The 20,595-nt window shown below is 38.1% G+C and overlaps 2 protein-coding genes across 3 annotated transcripts in view; both read right to left on the reverse strand.

Moving 5' to 3' along the window:
* LOC107744806 (uncharacterized) overlaps window positions 1-3,286 on the reverse strand; it is a 13,213-nt gene extending 9,927 nt beyond the window's left edge. The window contains exons 1-6 of the mRNA XM_016558631.1: window positions 3,209-3,286; window positions 2,717-2,788; window positions 2,560-2,595; window positions 2,312-2,370; window positions 1,178-1,256; window positions 1,062-1,094 (exon numbers count right to left, since the gene is read on the reverse strand). Of these exons, the coding sequence (XP_016414117.1) occupies window positions 1,062-1,094; window positions 1,178-1,256; window positions 2,312-2,370; window positions 2,560-2,595; window positions 2,717-2,788; window positions 3,209-3,241 (312 nt within the window). The 5' untranslated portion in view covers window positions 3,242-3,286. The remainder of the gene's footprint in view (window positions 1-1,061; window positions 1,095-1,177; window positions 1,257-2,311; window positions 2,371-2,559; window positions 2,596-2,716; window positions 2,789-3,208) is intronic.
* Window positions 3,287-8,731: 5,445 nt separating this feature from the next.
* LOC107744793 (serine/threonine-protein kinase TAO1-like) overlaps window positions 8,732-20,595 on the reverse strand; it is a 21,499-nt gene continuing 9,635 nt past the window's right edge. The window contains exons 4-20 of one of the 2 annotated variants that reach the window (XM_016558619.1): window positions 19,752-19,853; window positions 18,505-18,550; window positions 18,246-18,342; window positions 17,796-17,909; window positions 17,501-17,592; window positions 17,321-17,414; window positions 17,151-17,232; window positions 15,793-15,960; window positions 15,420-15,635; window positions 14,439-14,570; window positions 14,057-14,293; window positions 13,787-13,915; window positions 13,498-13,701; window positions 12,583-12,822; window positions 10,318-10,530; window positions 10,056-10,238; window positions 8,732-9,552 (exon numbers count right to left, since the gene is read on the reverse strand). In XM_016558619.1, the coding sequence (XP_016414105.1) occupies window positions 9,034-9,552; window positions 10,056-10,238; window positions 10,318-10,530; window positions 12,583-12,822; window positions 13,498-13,701; window positions 13,787-13,915; window positions 14,057-14,293; window positions 14,439-14,570; window positions 15,420-15,635; window positions 15,793-15,960; window positions 17,151-17,232; window positions 17,321-17,414; window positions 17,501-17,592; window positions 17,796-17,909; window positions 18,246-18,342; window positions 18,505-18,550; window positions 19,752-19,853 (2,868 nt within the window). In that variant the 3' untranslated portion in view covers window positions 8,732-9,033. Of the gene's footprint in view, window positions 9,553-10,055; window positions 10,239-10,317; window positions 10,531-12,582; window positions 12,823-13,497; window positions 13,702-13,786; window positions 13,916-14,056; window positions 14,294-14,438; window positions 14,571-15,419; window positions 15,636-15,792; window positions 15,961-17,150; window positions 17,233-17,320; window positions 17,415-17,500; window positions 17,593-17,795; window positions 17,910-18,245; window positions 18,343-18,504; window positions 18,551-19,585; window positions 19,632-19,751; window positions 19,854-20,595 lie in introns of both variants that reach the window. The other variant, XM_016558618.1, reaches the window with a different exon arrangement.

Below are 20,595 nucleotides of genomic sequence, written 5' to 3' on the forward strand. Positions count from 1 at the left end.
AAAAAAAAGTTGAAATGACATGCAACCAGTTTGATTAGGCGTACAAATGGAAGGCAGCAACTGATCTTAAGTTTTTAGGCTAAATTAGGTGGAAATGTTCATATGCTTAATTAGGGATTTTAGGAATCAATAATTTAAATATTTGTCTTTCTATTTTATTCTTTTACAAAGGTAGAGGATTTGGGAGAAATAATGAAAATATGTTTACGTTCAACAGTTTAACCTAGAACATAAATTCCCTATATTTTTTCCAGGACGTTTCGCATTATGGACGATGATGGCAGTAAATCTCTGGACTTCCAGGAGTTCGAGAAGGGGCTGGAGAACTACGGCGTGTCTGTGGGGAAGGACAAAGCACAGCAGAGCTTTGCCGTGATGGACAAGGATGGAACTATCAACTTTGATGAGTTTCTTGAGAAATTAAGGGTAAGAACGTGTTTCGAGGATGCAGAAAATTTCTCAAAAACACCTTCATCATTCTAATTTCAGTGAAACCCGCTTGTTCTGTTTCTTTGCTTCAGCCGTCCATGTCGAGCGCACGGAAACAGGTGATCAATCAGGCTTTTCGGAAGTTTGATAAGACAGGAGACGGCGTTGTGACCATAGAAGATCTACAGGGTGTTTACAACAGCAAACACCACCCCAAATACAAGAGCGGAGAGTGGACAGAAGAACAAGCCTTCCGCTCTTTCCTGGAAAACTTCGACTCAGGGCCGTTTCTAGCCAATTTGACGCCCTAGGCGAAATCCCTATTCCCTTTTAAAAAAGTGTTACCTTGCCAAAGCACTGACAGAGCCCACTGATCTAATGGCGTTGTTGAGCGCTCCAAATGCAAACTTTGCATGCAACAATCAGGCAGCAATTGACAGCACTCTGATCTAGTGGCATACAGGCATCGTCAGATTAACAGTACTCTAGCCCAATAATGTTGGGGGATCCGGTGGGGGCGGCAGTCATATTTCAGGGTGACCTTGCCACTCTTTATCACAACCCTGCTAAAAGTGCCAGTACGTGCGCTCCGCTCATTGGCGCCCCTTCTATGCCTAGAAACGGCCCTGGACACACGGGTGATACAGAAACACCAGCGCTCCATTCTGTCACAAACAACACGTGCAGAGCTTATCAAATTATCTTCAGTTACAGGTTTAGCTATAGAAATACCGTGATTTTGCTTTACTTTGAGGTTTTGTAGCCAGCGCTGAGGGGGGCAGTAAAGGTACTCTCCACTCTCTGCCTCAACAGGCCCGTAAGGACCACTGAAAAAAACAATAAGTTATTAAGTTATAATTTAAATGAATAAACTACACATACTTAAGTAGAGTTGGAAATTCTTATCGAGTGACGCTCGGTTCCGTTAACAGTTTGCGCACAGTGCATTCATCTGCCGATGCGGACGAAATGTCGTGCTAAACTTAACATTTTCTTTCAGTACTTATTACAGTACTAACCAGTGTTGCCAATTAATTTTCAGGGGAAGTTGCTAAAGGCAGATTGATTTGTTGCTAAAGAGCCGGTTCTTTTTAGTGAATCAAAGTAGTCCGATTTTAGAAGGAATGACTCTTATGAACAGCTTTTTAGTGAATCAAAAACATACAACTTGACGAATGTAGTTCGAATTTCGAACAAATGACTTAATGTGACGATTCAACACACACACACACACACACACACACACCCAGGTTTGTTTTTGTGAAAAGTGGGGACATCCCATAGGCGTAATGGTTTTTCTACTGTACAGACCGTATATTCTATTGCCCTACACCAACCCTACACCTAAACCTACCCCTCACAGGAAACTTTGTTTGATTTTCAGGGAAAGTTGCTAAAGGCAGATTGATTTGTTGCTAAATGATGTTGTGGTGTCATTGCGTGATGACGTCATTGCATAACCATTACACAAAACAGCGTTTTTATGTGAAATACACGACGAGATTACTCAAATCTCAGCGAAAAATATTTTTTAAATGTTATTTGTTCATAAAAATATTATAAACATAAAATATTTTAATTTGTAAACGTAACATAAGTAGCACATCTTTGTGATCTGACTTTTTACAACATTGAATTATCGAACAGTTACACATTTTATGTATTTTCTCATTAACTAGTAAAACTGCACATTCTGAACAATTATAGTTTTAAGCACACAAAAACGCACACACACAACACACACACATATATTGTAAAAGAACTGAAAAGAAGAAGAAGAATTGAAAGAACTGTACCAGGATAGTTAAGAGGAATCGGAACTGGAACCGGATAAGGAATCACATATAAGATATCGGAGTGTTTGTCAATGCTTATTGCTTACTGAGTGGGTATGCGGTCATTGTATGTAATGGGTGTGTCCATACAGATGTAATCAGCAGCCTGCACAGGACAGAAATCAAAGTTAAAAGATACTTTAGCTTTATTAATAGTTTTCTTGTTACTTTTATCCGTTGATATGATGCACAAACATAACATCCTGCTATATATAATAAATAGTTTATTTAGTCATTACAGTGCACATTGAGAGTGAACAATGTTGTCAGTAGGACTCATTTGAAATCCATTTACCTTTATAGTATGTTTTGTGTCAATATCAGGCATATTCTGCAATACAAATAAAAAGGAGCATCTGTCAGTCATGTTTTTATCATCAGTGCGCATTTGGTACTGAGTAAGCTAGTTTAGTTTTGCACTGTAGTAGCCTATATAATACATCATATTTTACCGTCTGTGACTGTGGCCAAAGCTCTTGACACAAAAGCTCGTCAGGTCCTGGTAGGTCTGTGACCAGATTTGTCTGAAATAATCGTATGTGATATAGAGGCTGTTTATGACATTGGTTACAACAGTTTTTACCAAAACACCATTGTTCCTAGTTAATAATGCAAACCTGAACATGTTATAAATAAATGTAATATATAAGTAAATATTAATATAAGTAAAATGTAATATTAATATATAAGTAAATATTGATGACTTAAAAACTGGATGAATAATAATTATACAGGAATGGGAAAATGCAGTAGGATACAGTTGTTTACTTAAAGAATCACGAAACCAACAAGTTACGAACTCGTTCGGTTATAGAGAAAGGCATCGCGATTCGTAATCAAGCAGGACAGAACCGTCGGACGAGTTTTGAATCCGAGTTTTAAGTCTTGGGTCCTTATATAAACATCGCAAGTTTCTCTTTTGACAAGTTAAAAGTCGTCAGTACCTTGAATCGCAATATCGCGAGCTGTAAACTCATGTACACCTTTCATTCACGTACACGTCTGCTGCTGTTTATCACGTAAACTTCACGCACATATTAATGTTAATGTTCATGTGTCTTCACACACATATATGTACGGTGGCTCGCAAGGATCAAAATCGTTTTCGACCTTTCGGACTCCTTGACGTCATCTGCCAACTAGGAAATGTTATTTATGAGTACAATGTTCTTGAAAATTGTTTATTATAAAAAAACAAACAAAAAAAAGACCGAAATGCTAAATTTCCCAGCAAAGTGAGAACTTGTAATTTAAGTGTGTTTCTATGTTTCCTTCTGGAAACATATTTACATGTATTTTTATCATAATTTCTGATATAGAGCTTAATAATGCACTAATAAAATGCCTTTAAACAATATATGTTCCAAAAATGTATTTTTTTTTTAATGTAAAATTTTAATTTAGAACAGTTTGTCAACTGTAAAAAAATGTTGCACTTCAAACTCTTTTTTTAAACATTTTGTTTATTATACCAGTGAGATTAAACTCTTCTGCTGTGAAGTGCTACACAAAACTGTAGTCAACATGCAGTTTTTTTTTTTTTTTTTAGAACTACATTTACTTAATAAAGAGATGGGGAATCATAATACATAAACAATAATAATAGTAAAATAAAAAAAATAAAGATTGTTTGGGTTAGGAAAAAACCCCTCTTTAAAAAAAAAGTTCACTGGTGGTCAGTATCAAAATGCTTGTCAAAAAAATAAAATAAAAACGCACTGACAGCAAAAAGCAGACAACATCAAACTGTCAATATAAGAATCATTATTGTAAAGAAAATTTCAATTTGAAATCAGATCTATAACCCCAGCTGACACATAAACAGCTTGTATGCAACCATCCAGCTGCTGGTAATCATAATTCTATAAAAAGTCAGACGTGATGTTGTACTAAATTCACTTTTATTACAGCGGATCCTCTGACCAGTGTTCCTCCATCAACACAACAGTAATTACAGAACAGAAAAAAAAATAGTTCATTTATCTCTAGACTTTTGTTTTCTCTGATTCATGAATACTTTAATACAATTTCAAGCCACTTATTCTGTATTTTTTAACTTTTTGTATAATCTTTTTAGACATTCAATAACATGATACACGATCTATACATTTTGATACAGGTTACATATGAGTTATAGTGGTGATGCTGAGCCAGAGGACAATGGATGCGTGTGAAACGGCACACTATCATACTACTTTTCAGTACACAGTATGTTAGTATGCCAATTCGACCACAGCAAATGAATACTGATGTTCTTTACAGGAAATGTAGCCCTTCCCTGTAGACCAACCCCTCTCTATCGCTCCCCGTTTCATTTCTTTGTAGTGTTGGCGATAGGAGTGTTCAAGTCCACGCGAACTGAAATAACCATCACTCGTTCATAGCCTGTCAACAAAAGAGGAGACAATGCAGTAGTGACCGGGCTTGACAGCTGTGGGATGGCACAGTGTTTGACCAGAGGTTGAACCTCCATTATTTAGAAAATAAGTTTGCATTTCAATCTAGTGTTTCTCATATATCAGTATTACTTACATATCCCCTAAATTCAGTCAGTAGGACAAGTTTAAAACTAGGATAAAATAAAAAATAAAATGTGTAATCTATATCGGTGACAGGTATGACACACAATTATGAGTAATGCCAACCAAATTCAAACAGCCCTCACCCAAAAGGTATTAAAAAACAAACAAAACTGATCATTTGTTGGTTACAAAATATCAAAATTACCTATGGGAGGATTTAAAATAGAAACATTTGCCTCTTTTCTGTGCCTTTTATAGCTCTTATGCTGCACCTTCTGACATTCGTATGAATGGAGGGTCCAGAATAAAGGCGGTGAGAAGACAGAGGACCTGAAACATTCCTGTGAACGACAGACAGATTTTCTAATACAAATGGAAACACAAAGTGTGCAGAGGTGACGTGTAAACACACACTACTCCCTGAAGTTCAACTCTGGGGCCCCGGAGCCCCGAGGCTCCTTGTACACAGGCCAGAAACCCCTTTAAAAGCATAAGGTACATAGTTTACAATTCTTAATAGATTTCTTTTAAAACCTTTGTCTATACGCAGAGAATCTTGATGGGGGGGAAAACGTATGCCGCCATCAATTTAGTTCATTTCTAAGCATTTTAAATCTTTATTTTAAACCAAATATACAATATGAATACTCTCCCCAGACGATGACTCTAGAGTTTGTTAGGTACATTTTATACTCTCTCTTTCACATTAGAGCCGGATTCATTTGGTAATAAAGGTCACACAAGATCTTTTGGGATATTAAGGAAAGGGAGAGACACGTCCTGCCCGAAGAGTTTTGTTTTCACCAATGATTGCACAATGGAAACAGAAGGGGGGGGGTAACATTGTACTCCATCAGAAGTGTTAAAACGTGAGTAAAAATTTCACAAGAATGAGTCAGTCAACGTGACTCCTGCAGTCAAAGTGATGCAAAGCAAACCAACTAGATAAACTCGCTTGGGAAAACAAAGAGTTAGCTTGAAAAATTCCCCCAAGAAAGTGCATTCAGGCATCCGTGCGTTGAAACACTGGATCCAGGCGGAGTTTGGCGTGGAGTGATGGCATGTAAAGCAGTGGGGGAGAGTGAGGGCAGGCAGGGGCATCGGCAGCACAGCTCATATCCTCACAATACTGGGCACTGACACCTGCGATACGGGCGGCACAGAGGACAGAAAGAGGGCAGGGGAAAAGGGGAAAAGATCCCTGCATGTTTGAGAGGAAATTCTACTCATGGACTTGGTCATCTCAGTCACTTGCAACAGCCAACAAATGAGGGAGAAAATACCTTTTTTGGCTGTTAAATCTTTGGGGCAGCTATTGATTTAATAAAATACATGTACTTTATAGCTTGACACTACCAGTCAAACATGGACACACCTGACTGAATGCAAGTGTGCTAACGAGGATGTACCTCATGAACTTGGCTGAGAGAATTTGGCCATTAACCTTCCCAAAGATCATGTAATTAGAAGAGATGAGATTGATTTAAGCAAAAGCGTTAAAGCTGGTAAGTTTGATTCATGTCTGAATCTTTTAGATTGAACAGATTAAAACTCAAAATAAGTAAGTCATCACACACACATATATATATATGTTCACAAACATCTCTGCTTGGCATTTCTCCTATGTTTTTGAAAACTTAAATGTAGGTACATATAATTATTACTATGGATTTTTATATAATATTTCCTTGTATACATGTAGTGAAAAGCTGTGTGGGAAAATGCCATTGTTTTTTAGCTTGATTTTTTTAAATACATAAAACATTCTGAATCTACTGGGCAAAAGCTGTTTGGTTGAAATAAGGCTACTCTCCTCTAACATACACTACTATTCAATTGAGGTCAGTAATACTTTTAAAGAAATAATCTTGTTTCAGCATGGACACATTAAATTGATCAAAAATGACAGTAAAGACATTTACACTATAAGATTTCTATTTCAAATAAATGCTGTTCTTTTGAACTTTCTATTCATCAAATAATCCTGAATTTTTTTTATCACGATTTCCACAAAAACATGAACCAGCATAACTGTGTTCAACATTGATAATAATGAGAAATCACATCAGCATTCAGAATTATTTCTGAAGGATCATGTGACACTGACGACTTGAGTTAATGGTTGCTTAAAATCAGCTTTGCCATCACAGGAATGAATTACATTTTAAAATATATTAAAATAGAAAACAGTCATTTTAAATTATAAGAGCATAAGAGACTTCTTTATATTATTAAAAAAATCTTTCTGACCCCAGACTTTTTAATGGTAGTGTGTATATATACTGGATGTACTATTATTTCAAATATGGAAAATAGTAATAAAAAAATAAGCAGTAGATGTGTCCAAACGTTTGACTGGTAATGAATGAGCATGAAACAGTGAACACACCGTTTGTTATTTAGTGTGGAGGTCATGAGACCAAATCAAGAGTGTTTGCCTGCTCCAAAAGAGCCAGTTAAGTGTCACATAACAAAGCCTGCTGTCATGAGCTACAGAAAAAAAAAGTAAGTCGTTCATGCTCCTACAGTTCATTACATTCCTAGAGTGTCAAAAACACGACACAAACCTGATGGAGGACAGAGTACATTCAAACAGTTTCTACATTAATTTCATTTGATAAACCATGACAGTACTGTACTAAAACCACTGACAAATTCATATCTACCACTTCCTTAAAATGACCACAAAAATCTTTTAAAAGAGTAACAGTAAACATACTGGACATCCGCCATCACACACTACAGTTTACGGCTGCATTAGTCATTTCCATAGTTGAGAACGCTTGTAAATATATTTCTCAAAACACAACACACTACAGAAAAGTGCTTCTGCTTGGCAGCTATTCAAAGGCACCTCAAAAGTATATTAACATAAGAGTTTAGCATCACATAGTGGGATAATATAAGCTCATCTTTATGTGTACAACCAAATATATTCACACCAACACACACTCTTCTTAAATGGACCAATATTGTACCTTCATTAGCTTGGGGAACATGATTAAACTCTAAATTTGGGAGTGTTTTTTCAGCTACATAAAAAAACATTCATCTTGGCATGTCTCTACTCTGTAATTAAACCATTAACACGTTCGAGGCACTGAACATATCTGATTTCTTTAAGCTGGCATTGCACACCTAAAACATCACATACAACGAATAATCAAGAAAGCACCACATCTAAATGTGTCTGGACACCTGATCCAGGTGAAAGCTGGCTGACCTAATAAAATGAAGGGTGTATCAAAAGGCTAAGAAGACTGAAGACAGGTTGTCTGGCCATAATTAGGTTGCTTAATGCAAGTAAAGACTAAATAAAAAGTATGTTGGAGATATGAACAGATTTGTGCTTGCTTGCACTGTTTACAGTCCTGAACTCTGCAAAAGCACACTGCTTGGGCAAGACAGCCCCATTGACCTTTACCCGCCACGTAAACAAGTAACAAAAAAGTCTGTAAGATCAAGTTTTGAACCTAATGAAATGTGTTTTTATTCACAATAATTTCTGCAGAAATATAGTACTTGATGTAGGCAAACTCCTATATCTTCTCTGCAAATGAATTGTCCAACTTAAAAATCTGACAACTAAAACACTTTCTCTTAATATCGACAGATTGGCCAGCTCTCTTCCTAACTCAGACATCACATATACTGCACACACTTAATCCATCTCCATTTCTTTATTTTATTAAAACCCAAATTGTTTTTCCCAAGAGCATGACAGCAGGCTGACAGCTTAGATTGTTTACTTAAACAATCATTATGAATTTATATGCAAATCTTAAGAATTATGGCCAACATCTCCTTTTAACATCCTTTTGGTTTATGAATTGGACTAAAAAGTGGACTAAAAGTGGACTAAAGCTAAATTAATAAACATAATATATATATATATATATATATATATATATATATATATATAAAATTTAGCATTAAATTAATCTCATCAAGTGAGCTTTAAATCAGACTAGTGTTTATGACTCTAGCTCTGCATGACTGTCAAAACAAGCTTCATGCAAAGATAGAATATCTTTTGACCTGAGTGATATTTACTATCGTTTACAAGCACCTCTGCATGTAGGAAAATGAAATGAGAAAGCGAAGGAAAAGAAAAGAGGGATAGAGGGAGATGGGTAGATGAGTGCAGTTAGCTCTGCTCTCTGTGCCAGTCTTTAGTGTGGGCCAGTGCGTTCCCCTACCCTGTGTGTGTGTTTGTGTGTGCAGGGTTGGCACAAACGCACTGGTGTCTATGTATAGGACAGGTGCGAACCGTTGGATATCTGAGATGTGATGCTGGTGCTCCTACTCATGCCCTGCTCAGTGCGCCCCGCTGAAGTGGTCCTGCTAAGTGCCTGAGGGCTGTTCCGCATCCCCACGCTGCTTTTTGGCATGGCCCCTTGGGGGCCCGAGGAGGAGTGGGCCCACGGTGGAAGCCCACCTCCTGGGATGGCTTGGCCCCAGCCCTGCTGGGCCTGTGCACCTCCCTGACTGGTGTGGTAGTGGTGGCTGGCCCCTGAACCAGTGCTGCTGCCCCACTGTGTCCCCTGAGAGCCATCCGAGTGATGCTGATGGGGGATCCAACTGCCCGGGGCCCCAGGGAAGCTGTGGCTGAGGCCCTCAGGAGAGATGTTAGCCAACACCATGTTGCTAAAGCCCAAGCGCATGCTCTCTGAGTCGAAGGCCTCGATTTCTCTGGCCTGGCGCTCCAGTAGGCTACGGATACGCTCTGTGCGCTCATTCTGCAAGGTCAACATCTCCTCTTCGATCTGTGGGACACAACAAAAGACAGGCAGTCAAGTTTAATTATTAATACGGTTTTAAAAAAATCTTTAATGAACAGTGGCCCCAAAAAGCATTTGGACACTTAAGACATGATTAAATATGAATGGCATTGCATAAATATTATATCATAGGTTTTGAAAGATAAAACGATCAATTTACAGTTTAACATTAAATTAACTGTTTTAAATGTAAAAAAAAAAAAAAAAAAAAACATTTTAGAGCCATAAAATAAAATAAAATAGCTGTCCTGTCTGTTTAAATAGATCATCACTTGGATCTTTTATTTAGGCAAATTTTATTTCATTAAATTTTTTTATTTTATTTTAATTATTATTTTTTTTATCCTACTCATGACCACATATGGCAATACTAAATTTGACATATTTTACAAGAGCATAATAGAACAAAGGTTTTTGGTTATTAATTTTAAGTCATTTATACATAAAAAAAGCCAACAAAGACGAAAGTGATTGTGTGTTTAAGTGACCTTAGTCTCAAGTAGGGCTCTCCGGAGGGACACTCTCTGCTCCAGTTCCTTTCTCTCTCGCTCCTGCTGGGCATCTGTCTGCATCTTGATCTTACTCTGATATGCATTCAACAACTCCAACTCCTGCTGCAGCTGCATCCGAAGCACCTGACACTCCGCCTCCTGCGCCTCATCTAGACGCAACTGAGAGATCATCTATATTAGTTGATCAGGAATTGATGGTGAAACAGTTTTAGCGTATTGTTTTCAGTCTGGTACTCACAGCCTGTGTGGAGAGCATGTTGTTGATGGTGTGGTCGTACTGTTCGGCGAGGATGGCTAGTTTCCTGGTTTGCTCTTCCTTCAGTCGTTTCAGCATGGTCTTGTGTTCAGGTTTTGGGATGCTTTCCAGCAGTTGGTTTCGTAGGGCTTTGTACTGCCGGGTCTGGGTTTTACATGCATCCTGGAACTGTTTCTTAATCTGGAGCTCTTTGGACTGTCAGAGACAAAATAAAATAAACACCAGTAAACTAAAAAATGAAGTAATTAGTGATGTGCAAAACTATTATGTTCAAAATCAATTAGGTGGTGGATTGCCTGAACAACTAGTCAGTCATTAGGGATGTGCGCGACGACTAATTTGACTGACGTTTAAACGAAAGTTTTGTATCCGACTAGTCTAAAAGCAAGAAACCCCCAAAAGATGGTAAGAAAAAAAAAACCTCTGTGCGTGCGTGTAGCATATTTAATAGCCTATATTTGAAATACTTAATCTATGAATCACACTGTCAAATCCCTCAATGAATTCCGCTTGCCGCACACTTGCCTCACGTTATCATCATTTCATTTTAGGCGGTCGTTTAAAAAAAAAAAGAAAAAAAGTATACACTCAACGTCGGCCAAAGCATAGCTTATTTATTCAAATCAGCTGGGGAAATGCAGAACAATGGAAAATCAATCAATAGCCTGACAGAATTCTTAATCTTCATATAACGTTAGCCAACATATTAAAACACAAGTCGAAAACAATAGGAAGGTTTATCAAGAGATAGCATTAAAACGGCTTTTAAAAACGTACTTCGTGTAGGTTATATCGTCTAAAAACTAAATGCAACAATGCCCATTTTACTTACTCAGACCATGCGTTATTTGTTCAGTGAAATTATCAACGTGGTCTGGTGAAAGACGGGACCTGAGGTGATTAACAATAAAATTCCTGCACTTGAAAAAACGCGCTCGGCAGGAACTGAAGTCGCAGGCACGCAGAGATAACGCAAAGCAAGCCGACAGAGTTTCAGAAAGCGCCTGGAGATCCCGCACCACCACCGAAGTGGGTCTTCGTTAGAGGAATAGATGGCGCGGACGGGATCGCAGGTTGTAGTGAATGACGTGATTGACATTAGCTGGTTTTGGCCAGCCTCTAAGCTAACGCCTACGTGCCTGTATTGAATATGATTACGCATAGGTAAAAATTTAGTTTCCGCCCAGATAAACTTTTACAAATAATGTATTATTTTTCAAACGTTTAATTTTAACTTGTTATTTAAAATGTTTTAAATGCAATGTTAAAATGACGGTAATTTGAATGATAAAATCATGTTTTGTTTTGTGTCGTGTAATCGACTATTGTTTTCAGTGTCGACTAGTAGGAGCTGTATCGTTTAGTCGACTAGACCCGCACATCCCTATCAGTCATACGAATGGATAGGCTGGTTTCAGACTGACCTGACCCTAACATACAGGTTTTCCTCAGGTACATTCAAACAGAATGCATTCATGTGTTCAAAAACAGCTGGATTGACCGCAAAAGAATGAAATCGAAGGCAGCGATCCACATTAATCAACTAGTTATTGTTGGAAAAAATGGTTGACTTGTCATAAATTCAAAAAATACAATACTACCTCACTAATTAACTAGTCGTTTGGTGGACAGCTATCTAATCAGTCATAAATACACAAATAATAATAAAAGAAATTCTAAAAACTAGTCAACCTCACTAATCAACTCAGTCAATTGTTGGACAACTACATAGCTGACTAGTCATAAATACAAACAATAAATGGGGAAAAAAATACTAAACTAGTTGACCTCATTGATTAGTTGGCCACTGTGACCCATCCGTATAAGAAATCAGCTGGGTCAAATTTTTTCATGCCCTAACTAATCCTAACCCTTATTTTAATTTTAATTAGTCATTTGGCTAACACTGTAATTGAACAACCATTTGGTTGCCAGCCCAGTTCTTCAACCACTATACTATAGCACCCACTAAGCCTCTTGTTCAAGCATGCACATATAGTCACATATGCAAGTGATTTACACGCATTGTATAGGGTTGTTATTTCTGGCTCTGTTTAAAGTCAAAAACTGGAAACTCAAAAAGTCCTAATTTAGATTTGTGAGTTTGTGTAGATGCAAGCTCTCTGTCTGTTAACCTCTCTCATGAGATCTTGCTCCACGTTGGGACGTGCAATGAGAATTCGCCGTTTGAACCTGCAAGGACTTGCAACCTACAACCTTGAAACTAGAAAACTAGAGTGACATTACCTTGAGGCTCTTGGGCTGCTGTCGGACCTCCATGACGTGTTTGCGTCTGAGCTCTCTCTCCCTGCGCTTGTTGTATTCCAGCTGGTTGGTGAGCTCTGTCTGGTGCTGCAGGCGGATCTGCTCCGCACGCATCTTCTGAATGTTGCTCAGGTGTCTGAACTCCAGCTCCTGCATAGACTCATGGTGTCGAAGCAGCATGGCGTGCTCTAGATCCTTCTGTGTCTGACGCTTATTCAACTCCTGAGAACAGAAAAATGTCAGACTAAATAATGTCACTTATTCAACCCTCTAAACCTTGACAATAGAGTCGCCATTGGCTAGTCATTTTTTGGATGGATGCACATTTGTCATTTTAACAGAACTTAGGGCATTGTTGATCATTGAGTGTATCAGTAAAAAAAAAAAAGTAATAATAATACTACTATAAACAATAAAAAAGGTCTGATGAGCTGCTGGGTTAATGAATATTACTCACATTGTTTGCATTTGCTCGAACTGATTTGCTGAAATCAAAACAGGGACAGTAAGTGCTAGCTAGCCAATGAGTTTGCTGCTTGCACTTTAGTTCCACTCACTACTGAAGACCCCAGCAATAGCTTCTGCATGTTTTTAAAGACTGAATAATTCCAAATGATACTTCGGTCTTTCATAATTTAGCCCCGGGCCCATTTAGTACCGCGTTTCGGTACCCATCCCTAGTAAACTTATATCTTAACTCAACCATTGGCGAGTAAAATCTAACAATTTATTAGCCAATGGCTAACGATAGACATTATTTAATCGCCTAGCATGAACATTTAGTCACATATGCAAGTGATTTACACGCATTGTATAGGGTTGTTATTTCTGGCTCTGATTATAAGACCTAATTTAGATTTGTGAGTTTGTGTACATGCAAGCTCTCTGTCTGCTAACCTCTCTCATGAGATCTTGCTCCACGTTGTGACGTGCAATGAGAATTCGCCGTTTGAACCTGCGGCACTCAAGCTCTAGATACTGACGCTGTCGGCGGAGTAGGTTGGCCTCCTCCTCTGCCTGGAAGTGCTGGAAATTCTCCTTCTGCTTGGACAGCCACTCCTGCTTCTCCTTCTTTGGTGTGGACTGGTTCTCATTAAGCTCCTGCAATGAAAAAGTGCAATAAATGGGAATGTGTAACGGAATATAATGAGGATGAGTGTGAGGCTGTACAGAGTGGCTTCCTGACCTCTTTGAGCTGTTCCTTGCGCAGTTTGTACTCGCGTTTCTGAGACTCCAGGAAGCTGTTGAGCTCCTTCTTCTGCTGGCTCTGAATGTGCTGCAGGAATTTCTTTTCATCGTTGGCAAAAGTCTTGGCCTGGAAAGCAGAATGATGCATCATAAACAGATTATTCTGACTTTTCAACGTCTTTTTGACCTTTCACATTAATAATGAATGATGTTTCATTACATCTTCAACTCTTTTACGATTTGGTTTTGTATGATAATGTTACAGTACATCTTTCTCCATGGTGCATTGGTGCTTCTTGATGAGTTTGTCCATCTCGGCAGCAAAGCTGTTCCTCTGGTTCTCCAGCTCTTTGTCTAGCTTGAGTCTGTGCTCATCCATCTCGCCCTTCAGCTTGTTCTCGAGGGCCAGAAGGTGTTTCTGGTGCTGCCTGCGCATTCGTTTGTAGCCAGACATCTGCTCGCGCACCTCAGAGTCCTGCTCATGTTCTTGAATCTGACGAGTCACCTAGGACACACAAAGACAAGCTTTTATCAAGAAACCAGCATTTATCCTTCAAGTGTTGCAGAAAACAGTGAACTATTAAACTTGAAGTGATCAGAGAGCAAACAGACTCCCTGACTCTGTTCTTGGGTGGTAATCTGGCTCTCACCAGGGAGGCTGTGCGGATGGTAGCAAAGTGCTCTCGATTCCGGTACTGGCGCCGTGGTGTCTGTTCCGGGGGAGACTGGGGCTCTGTGGGCTGTTTCTGAGCCTCAGTTTCTTCCTGGTAGCTCTCTTCCTCCTTCAGACACATTAAGCATATTAAATGAATTTAAGCATACATAATACACACATTAAGCATTTTAATACCATAAAACAAAACAAATAGGTCATGCATGATATGTTCAGTGTGGACAGTCAAACCACAGTTACAAAGATCTCAACTCTCAAAAGTACAGCTTAGTGCCTTGTATTAACTTCAAGCATTTTAGTACAAAACTTTGACTACTTGAACTTTGCCTTAACTATCAATATGTAGTGTCACGTAACCCTTGACTAAACTGCAAAAGGTCTGGTCCGTGATGCAATTTATTCTGCTAAAAACTGCCCACGTAAGCGGTTAATTCCAGCCTTTAGACAGGAAGAGACTGTCTGATTGACATGTAAAGCAACCAACCACAGTTTGTTTTATTTTTACGTGCTGTTTAGTGGTGAGTAAATCTGCAATATATGATATCACAAATACAGACCAGTATGAAAAGAGTAGGCCTATTTAAATAACGATGTGAAAGGATGCACAGAAAAAGCCAAAAAATAGTTGCAAATGCATGTAGACTTTTGTGTAGGTGATCAGATTTTCTGTACATCCAAAAATAATAAGTACAGTATTTTACAGACATAAGTGAAAAAGGCAGCAACTTTGTTTCCTATAAGACTGATAAAAAAAAAGAAAAAAAAAAAGCCAGCCAATCAGATTAGAGCTTTGTGGTTTGCAGTTTTGTGTGCAATATGCACCAGGTGGTCAGTGAACAGTGTCGTATGAGACTGATCAATGGTGACAGACATAATACATGCCATTTGCATATAATACAAAGCAAGTCACTTTGGTAGAGAAAAAATGTGAATGTAAATACAGCGGACGTGCACAAACCGGTTTGACATGAATCATGGAGCTGTTGGGTATGATGGTTTGGTCTTTCTCCATCAGGTCCACCTCACTCTTGTTATCATCGGTGGCGTCTGTGGCGTCAGGCAGGCTGTTAACCGAGCTGCTCTGTGAGCTCGCACTGATGGACATGCTAGGGATGGACTGGTTACTGCCCACACTGTTCACTGTGCCCGTGCGGCCAGCAATGTGCTCCACCTCCTACAACACATTATATGAATGGAAACGTGTTGAGGCCATGCGTTTCTATAAACCAGGACAAAACACAACTTCCTTCATTGGCAGGAAGATTGTAACACACATTTGGCAGAGCACCAAGGGTCGAATGAGGTCGAGATATGCTATTACAATAACTGACCTCCTCGTCATCTGGGACCTCTGCCGCAGGGCCATTGTGGGCCTCCTGGAAGAGGATCTTTTTCATCTTGCGGTACTGCAGGTTGTCCAGCTCTCTCACAGCATCTTTGGTGCGCTGGATCAGGTCAATAAGCACCGACTCCGGCCGCTCGCGCTGCACAAACGCATGCTGCACACAGAAAGAGAAGGATATGATGATCAATATAAAAGGATCAGATGCTTTAAAAGAAACTGAGTGAGAATTTTTATTTGAAATATTATCAGCTTTAACTCAACAAGTAGATTCACATATTACAGCACTCAAAAATCAGGATGTGATGCACTGACAATTGTTGTTGTAAATTCTGCTAATTTATAGCTAAGTTATTTAGCTGTCTAGCACAGACGTACACTACCATTCAAAAGTATGGGTTAAGTAATATTAAATGTTTTGTTTAAAGAAATTAATAATTTTATTCAGCAAGGATGCATTAAATTGACTAAAAACGACAATAACTGTTCTGACTGTTCGTTTGAACTTTCTATTTGTTAAAGAATACTAAAACATGTATCATGGTTTCGCAGCACAGTTGTTTTCAACATTTATAATAAGACGTAATTTTAGGTATTTACACACACACAAAAAAATTATACAACAAATAAAATTTCAAATGAAAAGATTTTTTAAGAAGAAAACATTAAATTTTTTGTTATATTAATATGTTTTATATTTAATTTTTTTCAGATCAGATGTGCTAAAACATTAGTCACATTTAAATCTAGACTCAAAACTCATCTGTTTAGCTGTGCATTTATTGAATGAGCACTGTGCGATGTCTGAACTGATTGCACTGTATTTTATGTATTGCACTATTTTATGCAACCTGAAATGATTGCACTGTATTTTATGTATAATCATTTTCTATTTTTAACTGTCTTAAATTCATTTTAAATCCATTTTTAAATCATTTTCAAAGTTTTTAAATTCCTTGTTTTATTTTTGTGATAATTTTTTATGATTATTTTACTTTCTTTTATGTAAAGCATTGTGTAAGAAACGTGCTATATAAATCAACTTGCCTTGCCTTTTTATATATTAATCTGAACTACTACCTCAAACAGGTCAGCAAATAAACTTTTTGTTGTTAGGCTTAGCATTACAAACTCCCTTGTGCCACATATGCAAAAAAAAATAAATAAATAAACACATCAGAAAGCCAGAGATTTCAGAATAACAGCTAAAGGCATCAAAGTGTGGTGAAGATAGAAAAAAAATCACATTGAATCTTACAGTGTCCCTAAGCATTGCAGAAGAATCTTCAAAAGAGAACTCACTGAACTCCATCCATCTGTTTGAACAGTGAACTTTCTTTAACTTACTTTCAGCAGTTCTTCAGAGTTGGGTCTATCTTGGGGCAACTTCTGTAAGCAGGAGTCCACGAAGTTTCTGAAGTAGTCCGTCCTGGGAAAAGAAAGAGCAAGAGGATTTCAAACAATACAGCTTAGAGTTGAGAAAGGTTAATGAACATGAGAGAAAAGCCATCACTCACCATTCACTGGACTGCAGGGCTGGACTCTCATTCTGTGCGATGTGGTATAAGGCACTCATTGCATTCATGTTGAAAAGCGGAGGTTTCCTTTCAGCTGAATGAGAAAAAAGACTATCAGAAACACAGACTTGGCACCTGATCACAAAAAATTAAGTCTATATGTATCCTATTTCATCTCACCTAATTCAATACAGGTTATTCCTAGAGACCAGATGTCAACCTTTCCATCATACTGACCCTCATCCATGGCCAGGATCACCTCTGGGGCCATCCTGAGATAGAAGAAACAGCAAAAACAGAATGTTATGTAATATAACCAGACATTTTAAGGCTTAAAATCTGATTAACTCAACCAATACCCAGGCTCTCCTGGCATGACCTGCAGACTCGCCTATGAATAATTTATTTATATAGTCTGATAAGGCCTATGAAGTTTATAACCATTGAAAGTATTGAAGTTTAATGGGCAACTCACCAATAAGGAGTCCCCACAAATGAATTAGCAGGTGAGGCGATTGAAGCAGAACCGAAATCTGCCAACTTCACCTGTCCAGGCTCTGTGAGCAGGATGTTCCCGGCCTTGATATCCCTGTCAAATAGCCAGGAAAAAGGGCAAACTTGCAAAAATGAACCACACACTGCCCTGCCTTATATGGCTAATAATGTCAACATTTAAAGGATTGTGACATTATGTATACTATAGCTACAGACTAAAATATTGACAAGGGAAATTAACCTGTAAATATTTGCCATTTCAGTGATCAATTGATTGGTATATTATCCATTCACAAAATAAACAGTTCTGTGAATGGATAATAAAATTTTTTGAGTGAATTTGAAGTAGCCTAAATATATTGTAATATATATATATATTTTTAAATCAGGGTTGGTACTAAGAAACTCAAACACTAACATGAGAACTCACCTGTGAATCATGATGTGGGAGTGAAGGTACGCCAACCCCTGCAAAGCACCATGAGTAATCGCTGCTATTTCCATCTCTTGTAAAGGTTTTTTGTGTACTGTGGGTAAAACAAATTGGTTTATAGATGTCTCTCTGCAGATAAACAAATACTTCTATAAATAAATGCTTTTTTTGTTTGTAACTGGAGGCTGTATATGGAGTCCTCATATTTTTGTGGGTAATCAGCACATTAAGCAAGCATCAAAACATCCAAACTTACCCTCGAGGAGATCTGAGGCAGACCCCAGACAGTACTCCATAACCAGCTAGAGAGACAGACACATTTCAGCAAGTAGTCCACACATATAGAAAATATACATCACATCATAGATTGTTCAAATAAAGGTACGTGATCTGATAGCTGCTAGCAGTGTTTGGCTTCTTACCCATGCTGTGTGCTCTCGCAGGAAGCATCCTTTATACTCTATGCTGTTTGGGTGCTTTATCCTCTGAAGGAATTTCACCTCCTTTATTATATCCTGCCATTTCTGAAAAAAAAAAAAAACAATGCATGTGAAACGCAAACACTTTTTTTTCAGATAAACAGTCAATAGAACCTTTTCTTTCATTTCTGTCTACAAGAATGGTACTTTTATATTGCATACGCATTTGTAGGAGTTTCCTTTTCAGACACAAAATGTATGGGAGAAGTGTGCAAAGTGATTCATCAAGGTTTGCAGTAGTCAATTTGCTGTTATTTGCGCCATTATTTAACACCCACATAAGTATGTCTTATGTCTTAACCCATTTTGCGCCTGTGTTGTTAATAGATTAGTCACACCTGATTATCATCGGCTTTGCTTGTTTGCGACCCTACGCTAATTTGCACTGTTCTTGGTAGATTGCATTGGTCATTATGGAAATGTGCTGGCGGCATCTGTGTTCAGCAATTTGCGCATTGTCAGTAGATCACCTGCAGAACTTTCCACTCCCATCAGCGCTTTTATGGGATCAAATTTGCCCTGTTTAGTAAATCTGGCCCTAAACCTTTAACATTGGTGAACAGAAAAAGACATTATGCATCAGAGCTCTGATTAAATAATGAATCATGGAATACATGCATAGGTTACAGTCTGGAGTAGGGATGGGTATCGTTAAGGTTTTAACGGTATTACTACTCTTACCGATACTGCTTATCGATTCGGTACTTTAACGGTATTCTTATCGGTACTTTTTGTTTTATATATATATGTATATATATATATATATATATATATGACAAATTAAGAGCTGTATATGGAGTCCTCATATTTTTGTGGGTAATCAGCACATTAAGCAAGCATCAAAACATCCAAACTTACCCTCGAGGAGATCTGAGGCAGACCCCAGACAGTACTCCATAACCAGCTAGAGAGACAGACACATTTCAGCAAGTAGTCCACACATATAGAAAATATACATCACATCATAGATTGTTCAAATAAAGGTACGTGATCTGATAGCTGCTAGCAGTGTTTGGCTTCTTACCCATGCTGTGTGCTCTCGCAGGAAGCATCCTTTATACTCTATGCTGTTTGGGTGCTTTATCCTCTGAAGGAATTTCACCTCCTTTATTATATCCTGCCATTTCTGAAAAAAAAAAAAAACAATGCATGTGAAACGCAAACACTTTTTTTTCAGATAAACAGTCAATAGAACCTTTTCTTTCATTTCTGTCTACAAGAATGGTACTTTTATATTGCATACGCATTTGTAGGAGTTTCCTTTTCAGACACAAAATGTATGGGAGAAGTGTGCAAAGTGATTCATCAAGGTTTGCAGTAGTCAATTTGCTGTTATTTGCGCCATTATTTAACACCCACATAAGTATGTCTTATGTCTTAACCCATTTTGCGCCTGTGTTGTTAATAGATTAGTCACACCTGATTATCATCGGCTTTGCTTGTTTGCGACCCTACGCTAATTTGCGCTGTTCTTGGTAGATTGCATTGGTCATTATGGAAATGTGCTGGCGGCGTCTGTGTTCAGCAATTTGCGCATTGTCAGTAGATCACCTGCAGAACTTTCCACTCCCATCAGCGCTTTTATGGGATCAAATTTGCCCTGTTTAGTAAATCTGGCCCTAAACCTTTAACATTGGTGAACAGAAAAAGACATTATGCATCAGAGCTCTGATTAAATAATGAATCATGGAATACATGCATAGGTTACAGTCTGGAGTAGGGATGGGTATCGTTAAGGTTTTAACGGTATTACTACTCTTACCGATACTGCTTATCGATTCGGTACTTTAACGGTATTCTTATCGGTACTTTTTGTTTTATATATATATGTATATATATATATATATATATATATGACAAATTAAGAG

Source organism: Sinocyclocheilus rhinocerous, unplaced genomic scaffold, assembly GCF_001515625.1.
Source record: "Sinocyclocheilus rhinocerous isolate Xijiao unplaced genomic scaffold, SAMN03320098_v1.1 scaffold738, whole genome shotgun sequence".
NCBI lineage: Eukaryota > Metazoa > Chordata > Actinopteri > Cypriniformes > Cyprinidae > Sinocyclocheilus > Sinocyclocheilus rhinocerous.